Source organism: Corvus brachyrhynchos, unplaced genomic scaffold (genome assembly GCF_000691975.1).
Source record: "Corvus brachyrhynchos isolate BGI_N302 unplaced genomic scaffold, ASM69197v1 scaffold338, whole genome shotgun sequence".
Classification (NCBI taxonomy): Eukaryota; Metazoa; Chordata; class Aves; order Passeriformes; family Corvidae; genus Corvus; species Corvus brachyrhynchos.
The window spans coordinates 746,760-755,183 of NW_008239334.1; the positions used below are offsets into that span (position 1 = coordinate 746,760).

Genomic DNA, 8,424 nt, shown 5'->3' on the forward strand with positions numbered 1-8,424 from the left:
TAGGGAGCGAGAGCTGCTCATCCAGCCTATCCCCAGCACCAACTGCCACACACCAAGTGACAGCAGGAGCAGCTCTGAGAGGAGCAGGTGATTCACAGGAGACTGAAGAAAACAGGATACTTCGTTCCGGTGGGAGCAAAATCCGCTTTAAAATAAGGAACTTGTTGAATTCACAAGGAATTAAACATCAAAATACTCCAGGAATGGAGCTGAAATGAGCCAGGATTGGGCAAATTTAACCCTTGGGCTTGAATGGGCCAAATGCTCAGAACTGAGTGTCCATCACGCCACTGTCACCCCGGCGGTGGGGACGGTCACCTCTGCCCAGTGCAGGAGGGGTTTGTCTGCCCTGGGTCCCTCTGCCCCTCTCAGGCTGCCCATGGAGCTGCTCCCAACCAGGACGTGCTTCAGCACAGGAGCCCAAAATGCCACTTGTCCCCAGGGCCAGGCTGACCTACTTGGGATTTTTTCTTTTTTCACCTCATATTCTCTGGTTGGCAGCAGGCTGGGAGAGGAGTGGAGAGCTCCTCTCAATTTCCCTGTCACTCAGCACCACTGCCAGCCCGGGTTTGATGTTTATTTAAGGTGGATAAAACTCACCTGCCATCACCAGCTGAATGTCTCTGCCAGCAAATTCTCCTTCTGTGATGTTCCATGCCTGTACATTTGGGATGGGCAGGTGACTTCAAAGAAAACATTATTTAGGGGCATAAAATAATTGGCAGAAAGGTTTCTACTGATTGATCAGCATTTTTGTGAGGGACTTTTGACCTTCACTGATTTCAAACAGCAAGATAAGGCTGGGTTCTATAAGGAGCTGCATTTCTAAGAGTTACACAGGCATCAGAAACCAGGAGGTAAATAAAGGTCAAGTTCATGAGGCCTTTGGTGATTTTATGGACTGAAGCCTTCAACTGTTTACAATTGAGTCAATTTTGGTTTCAATAATATTAAATTAACCTTTAAAAATTGTGTCAAGGAGCTGAAAACCCTGCAAACGTGCTAATTAAGGAGATAAAGTAGGTTCAGGACGAATCCAATATCTAAGCTGTCTCTCATGAAAAAAGACCTTTCAGCTTTTCCTCTGCTTTAATACTTCTGCCTTTTCCAAATGGATAACTAACATCCATGAAAGCTTTTGCTTTGTCTTCTAAAGGCCCAGCTATGTCCCACAGTTCCTGCTCTGGGAAGGCAGATTCTCCACACTCCCAGGGATGCTCCCCATGCCCCTGCTGCCCAGGGTCACTTTTACATCTGTTTTTCCCTCTTTTCCAGGCTCCTTTCTCTCCTTCCATTGTCCCTCCAGTCCTTAGACCCGATCTCATTATGAGTGCTGAGGGGTTTGTGGAACATTTCACACCTCCGAGACCTCGGCCAGCTCTAATTCTAATTCTAACTGGGGAGTCCTGGGCTTCCTGCAAGCACAAACCACGTCAGGCACCTCTTCTCCTTCTCCCCCTCACAGCGTTCCCTGCTTCCACTCTGGAGGAGATGGGGCGCAAGGAAGAGGATGACAGCAGCTCCTGGAAGAAGCAGACCAGCAACATCCGCACAACCTTCATTTTCATGGAGGCCCTGGGATCGTGAGTACCAGCCCTGCCCTCGGGGCAGGAGCACCCCCAGACCCGGCTCCCTCTGGGTCAGCCCGGGAACAGGTGAGGGGTGCCCAGGGCTGCTGCTGCTCCAGTTCCCAAACAGCTCCAAATCCCCCCAGCCCCAGGCACAGCTGAGTCCCCTCTGCCCTTCCCTCCATCCCCTCTAACCCTGATGAAAGCCTGGATAAGTTTTTGCTCCGTTCCTGCCTGCTCCTGCTGCTGCAAGGTCAGGGCTGGCGCAGGGAGAGGAATGACAATAACAAGTCGTATATTTAGCTCAGGAACCCTGACTCAGTTGGGGAATGAAACAAAAACAAGGATGTTGGAGTTGTACAATCCTTCCCTGTTCGTTAACAGCTTAATTTGCCTATTCATGGGGATGAGACAACAAAACATTTCCAAGGTGGTGGGGGAGGAATTGAATTACCTCCACCAGCAAGTTCTGTCATGGACAAATTTTCTGTGACTTCCGAACCCATGACAAAGTTCCCAAAGAAGCAGCTACTCCAAATTCTGTGCCTTGTCAGCCTCAGAAATTAACTGAATTATCCAGCAGCTTTCACTAAAGGAATGAGGTTAGAAAAAGCTTTGTTCTCTCCTAACCCACTTGTTGATTCATGATTTTTAATAAGGGGCATAATTATTATAAACTGTTTGGGACAGAGATGTAGAACAGATGCCCCAGCAGCTGATTTGTAGGTTGTTCATTTCCTACTATTGCTTTAATAGGAAAATTTATCATTAGCAATTGGGATTTTTCCCCACATGCATTGCTTCAGCTCCCTGAAGAATTGAAATTAAGATCTAGGACCTAAAATCACCTCAAACTTGTTATCACTTTCCCCCAGGGTCCACAGCATTGCCCTTCCTTGCCCTGCCCTCAGCTCCCTGCAGGGCTTTGCAGACTCAGAGCAAATTCCATTTCATGGCCCCCAATTAATGTCCCGCGGGTTTGATGAGGATTAGTGAGGACTGACCTGGCACAGTGTCACTGTCACTGCCCCGAGCCTCGTGCTCAGCTCCCCAGGACGGACCTTTAACAGGATTTAGGGCTTTAGGCAGGTTATAAATACCTGCTCCTGCTGCTTGGGGTGAGCCCTGGCCAGGGAGGGAGCAGCCACTCCCTGTCACTTTGTCACTGAGGGGACACAGGTGGAAGCAGGTGACACCAACCCAAGCTGCAGCTCCCCGTGGGCTGGGCTATCTATTTTATAGATAAAACTGTGGGGTTTTATCTATACTGCATAACCTTGCCTTGAATATCCTAAGATTGGGGCTGCTGGAGGTACAGTTCCAGCTTTACAATCCCACCACGTTGTTTTCCCTGGCTATTTCCCCTCTCTGTCGGTCCCTCCCAGCACCCAGAAGCAGCACCCACTGAAATGCAGCTTCTCCCCCTCTCTGCAGAGGTGCCTTCTCAGAGGTTTTCCTGGTGAAGCAGAAGAGCACTGGCAAGCTCTTTGCTCTGAAATGCATCAAGAAGTCTCCTCTCAACAGGGACAGCAGCTTGGAGAATGAAATAGCAGTGCTGAAAAAGTGAGTGTTACAGTCCAAGGAACGCTCCTGACGGACTGGGTACTTCAAATAAAGGGTCTGGTCCCCACCACTGATGGTGCTTGGTGCTTCAAAAGGACTTGGATGGGCATCAGTGATCCTCTGCCACACAGGGGGAGGGACATCAGCCCCAGAACACCCCAGTGAACTTTCACTGGTGATTAAAGCAAGATGACCATCGGGTTTCCCACCTCAGAAGCCCCTTCCGTCCTTGCCAGGTTTTGTTTCTGACCCATGTTTCCCTTTGCAGAATAAAGCACGAAAACATTGTGACTTTAGAAGATATTTATGAGAGCACAACCCACTTCTACCTGGTCATGCAGCTGTGAGTACCATCAGAGCCATTTCTGTGGGGCCACAGGGGCAGGAGCAGGGGGATTTCAGCACCCACACCCCAGAGCCCCTCAAGGGTCCATTCAAGCACCCTCAGTGCCAAGGTTGGAACCAACCTGGACACTCCTTGTGGCACCTTGGCTCATCCCCGTTTTAACAGAAGCTTTCTAAACCATGATTTGGATCTATTTATGCAAATGAATTCCTCACAGTTTAGCAGGGCAGAGGCAGAAGTATTTCTAATTAGAGCTGTGCCACGCAGGGTTTCTAGAAATGGAATGGGCACCGTGTCAGCAGAAGAGAAAGAGCCCTGAGCACCCGGCTGCTGCTGCTGCTGAACTGTAAATTTAGCAAAGGACAAAAGCCTATAACCACTTGTGGAGTAGAGCCTGAGGCAGGGCTGGATACCTGCAGCTCAGCCCTACCAGGATTTACCTCACAACCTCACCCAAGTTCCCCAGGTTTACCAGCAATCCTCACTGGCAGCCTGGAATTGCACCCAGGAGCATCCATCGGCCTCAGCCTCCCAAAAGCTGCTGCCTGAGGAATGGTTCTGCTGTAAAAGGACCAGAAACTCAGCTGACCTAACACCAAAGCATGATTAGCTTTGTTTACGTTTTTTCCAGTCCTTTTCTGTCTAAGCTGCCCTCTCCACAGGGTGTCTGGGGGAGAGCTGTTTGACAGGATCCTGGAGCGAGGCGTCTACACGGAGAAAGATGCGAGCCTGGTGATCCACCAGGTCCTGACAGCTGTCAAGTACCTCCACGAGAACGGGATCGTGCACCGGGACCTGAAGGTGAGCCCTGCCCTGGCTCCTGGCCCGTGGGGAGCTGGCAGCTTCACCTGCTCTGCCCCACCACCTTCTGCTCCTCTTTGCCATTTTCCTGCCACAAATTTCACCCTCTGACCCCCGCCGTGTTCACAGCCTGAGAACCTCCTTTACCTCACCCCCGAAGAGAACTCCAAAATCATGATCACGGATTTTGGCTTGTCGAAAATGGAGCAGAACGGGATCATGTCCACAGCCTGTGGGACTCCAGGATACGTGGGTGAGCCAAGGGGCAGCAGTGGGGTTGTGCTGGTGGATTTCCTGGAAAACAGTTGTGCACGTACAGGACATTGCCTGGAAGAAGGGAAAAAAATACATCAATACGTTGCTAATGACATGCTACTCACAGATGAACTGCACAGACCCTACAAACAGGTGTAGGGACTGAAAAACATCAAAACTTTTAAAATGCAAAGAAAAGGGTAATTTTGAGAAAAATGTATTTATTGAAAAAATTATAAAAATTATTTTAATGCAATGGGATTTTGTTTAATTCCCACCAGACTACATTGGCAGGATGCAGCTCCCTGGTTAAACCTCACTGTGCAGGCAGAGATTGTCTGTGGTTCCTTCTGTTTAATGGCATAAAATAGATACAAAAACCACAGACCAGTTCAGCTGGGAAATGGGGCTGGTGCTGGCTGAGACTGCTGCTTCTCCCAGTGCTGGATAATTCACTACTGCTCAGAACTCCCCTTTGGTTTTGCTGTCCTGCAGCCCCCGAGGTGCTGGCCCAGAAGCCCTACAGCAAAGCCGTGGACTGCTGGTCCATCGGGGTGATCACCTACATCCTGTGAGTACCAGCAAGCAGCAGCATCCCACTTGTTTTTCCGTGAGTTTCCCAACTCCCCCGGGGCTCTGCGGAGCGGCAGCGGGGGCGATGCCAGACCTCCTATTTTTCTCTGGAGCACAGCACTGAATTCCTCCTAAACACAGGAATTAAAGGGCTGTGGGGAATCAAGTGCAGGAGCGGAGATGAAAGGAATCACATTTGCTCTGTTCTGTGCCTCATCCTGTGCTTTGTTTTTCTCCAATTCCCTACAAATACCGTTCCATCTTCCCGGGGACTTTTTGTTTCGTTCCCTCCCACACCGCTCAGCTCGGTACCAGCTGTGGCTTTGTCCTCTCGCTGCTGCAGGGAAGTTTTTAACTCTTTTGTGCATCTTTACAGATCCACTGAGCAGAGAGGGACGGAGGAGCGGGCAGAGCAGCTCCTCTGCCACTCCTCACTCCTGTGGCCTCCCTGGGCTCTGGAGAAGCCTGTGCCCACTTTGTGGTGGCATTGAAGGGCCCCTGGCTCTGTGCTCTGTTCCAGGCTCTGTGGGTACCCCCCTTTCTATGAAGAAACTGAATCCAAACTCTTTGAAAAGATTAAGGAAGGCTACTACGAGTTTGAGTCTCCGTTTTGGGACGATATCTCCGAGTCAGGTAAAGCTCCGGCACTGGGAAGCTCCACGCTCCCTCCCGCAGGCTCAATCCCAAATCCCCAAACCAGCCAAGCCCTGAACGCCCTGTGCTGCCTCAGCAGGGAAGGGGAGGGCTGGGGCTCTGAGTGGAGTCACTCACACAGCAGCAAGCCCTCGGATGTGGGGATGGTGGGGATGATCAGAGGCTCCATCTCCTCAGTGCTGGGGGAATGATGCCAAAGCAAAGCTGCCCTGGCAGACAGGGGGGTGCTTGGAGCCTGCCTGGAATGCAGCATCCTCAGCTGAGGCCTTGGTTAGTGTAAACCTGATTTTCACAAACGATTACTGAGCTCTGAGTGGGCTTAGATTTCCCTTGGAAGTGTCCCAGGCCAGGCTGGATGGGGCTTGGAGCAGCCTGGGACAGTGGGAAGTGTCCCTGCCCAGGGTAGGGGTGGCACTGGATGGGCTTTAAGGCTCCTTCCAACCCAAATAGTCTCTGATTCTGTAAGAAGGGAAACTCCAGGGGTTTTCCGCATTTTTTTCCTATGTCCTGTCAGCCACCACTTCCCCAGCCCAACCTGCTCGTGGAGCTCCCCTGTGCACAGCTCACTGCAGGCTGCATCCTCACGGCCCATTCCAACATCAATCCTTAATACAAGCAAACAAGCCTAGCAGGGCTGTGCTGGGGTTTAATAACAAACATCACGATCCCTCCTGCAAGAAAAAGAAAAAAAAGGGGAGAGATGTAAAAGCTCTTCAGGGCAACTTCTAAATCTGCTCAGTTGGCACTTCATGGTTTTTAGAGTTATTTTTTAAGTGAATAATTAAACTGCAACTCACACAGTCTAAGAGTGAAGTTTGGCACATCCACAGTTGATATTTTTTCATCTGGAGCCTGTCCCTATGAGAATCTCCCTTTATTGGAGCAATTACAGAATTATTAAGGTTGGAAAAGACACGCAAGATCACGTCCAGCCTTTGAATGAATCCCACCATGCCCACCAAACCACATCACCAAGTGCCATCTACTCATTGTTTGAGCACTTCCAGGGATGGTGACTCCACCGCTGCCCTGGGCAGCCCCTTCCAGTGCCTGACCACTCTTTCAGTGAAGGAATTTTTCCCAATATCCAACCTTCACCTCCCCTGGTGCAGGGATACAAATCCCTTCTAATCAGGGCTGACCTCTGTGATGTTCATCCAGCAGCATTTCCCATGTTCTGTTAGGGCCAGGTCTGGCAAGAAGGTGAAAATAACCTTTTCTCTCTGTTTTTTTCCCCCTTTCCCAAACAGCCAAGGATTTCATCCGACATTTACTGGAGAAGAACCCAAGCGCGAGGTTCACCTGTGAGGAAGCCCTGAGGCACCCGTGGTGAGGGGACAGGGTGGCCATGGGGAGTCTCCAGCCCCCATGTCTCGCTCCATGTGCTCCGTGGGAGCTGGGAACAGGAGCATCCCTGGGAACAGGAGTGTCCCCCACCCCGTCATTAACGTCACCGCCGCCCCCGCGCTGGCTCCTTCTTGTGAGCAAAGAAAGCAAACGATGAATAATTAAAGATGCAATTTGTGCATATTTGCCTCCACAAACAGAGGCAGAGAAGAAATCCCACCCTGAGCTTTCTCAGGCTTTGAAGTGTGTGTTTGTGTTACATTTTGTTGCTGTTTTTCCTTTGGGTTTAATTATTGCTGATTGAACGTACAAAGCAGTTCAGTGCTTCCAGAATGTGGAATGCCTTACAAATGCCATCTGCTTACGAGCCCATTTTCTTCTCTTCCCATCTGCAGGATTAATGGAAATACAGCCCTTCACCGTGACATCTACCCATCTGTCAGTGCTCAGATCCAGAAAAACTTTGCAAAGAGCAAATGGAGGGTAAGTGGCTGCTGCCAGGAGCCCAGAGCCATTTCACCAACAAATACCAGTTGCTGTCAGCCAGCACGGAGCAGGGCTTCAGCTGGGTGGGTAAGCACCCAAAAGTTGGGATCCTCCAAAGCTGGATCCTCCACACTGCCTGCAGTCAGTGTTTGCAGGGTGTTTGGAGCAATATTCCCTGCTGCAAAGTGAGCTGGGAGATTCACCACAAACATCGAGCTCCGGGGCCTCACCAGGAGAGCAGAGGGCAGGGGGCCGTTCCCAGCTGTTCCCCATTTTCCTCGGGTGGAAACTCCAAATGCATCAGCAGCTTGCACTCGATGGAAAACACGGAGTTTATGGCAGGAACGTGCCCATCCCAAACAGCCAGTGCCAACAGCGCTGTGCCCGGTGTCACCTGGGGGGACAACGTGTCCTGGCAGCACCAGGTGCTCACCAGGGGTTTTGTCTCCTTCCCCAGCAAGCCTTCAACGCTGCGGCCGTCGTGCACCACATGAAGAAGCTGCACATGAGCGGCCACGGGGCAGCTGAGAGCTCTGTCCCTGTCACAGAGACCTCAGAGCCCCCCAGACCCAGCAGCCCCACGGGGACCCCCCCGCCAGCAGCGCCAAGCGGTGACAAGGACACAGCGCAGGGCCCCTCACAGGGGTACCCAAACCCACCCACTCAGCCCGAGCAGGACACAGGAATGGGCGAGGAAAAGCTGCCAAGACCCCCGGAGGAGGGACCCCTGCCCAGGGACAGCAGCTTGGCCCTGCCGGACACCCACAGCCCCCCGGAGGAGGGACCCCTGCCCGGGGACAGCAGCCTGGCCCTGCTGGACACCCCCAGCCC

At 51.6% G+C, this 8,424-nt stretch overlaps 1 protein-coding gene across 1 annotated transcript in view; it reads left to right on the top strand.

Moving 5' to 3' along the window:
* CAMK1G (calcium/calmodulin dependent protein kinase IG) overlaps positions 1 to 8,424 on the top strand; it is a 13,141-nt gene that overhangs the window by 2,544 nt on the left and 2,173 nt on the right. The window contains 11 exon segments of the mRNA XM_008638951.2: positions 1,466 to 1,583; positions 3,003 to 3,131; positions 3,400 to 3,474; positions 4,140 to 4,278; positions 4,408 to 4,531; positions 5,029 to 5,104; positions 5,627 to 5,739; positions 7,011 to 7,089; positions 7,503 to 7,590; positions 8,051 to 8,374; positions 8,377 to 8,424. The exon segment at positions 8,377 to 8,424 is cut by the window's right edge and continues 74 nt beyond it. Coding sequence (XP_008637173.1) covers positions 1,492 to 1,583; positions 3,003 to 3,131; positions 3,400 to 3,474; positions 4,140 to 4,278; positions 4,408 to 4,531; positions 5,029 to 5,104; positions 5,627 to 5,739; positions 7,011 to 7,089; positions 7,503 to 7,590; positions 8,051 to 8,374; positions 8,377 to 8,424 — 1,287 coding nt within the window. The 5' untranslated portion in view covers positions 1,466 to 1,491.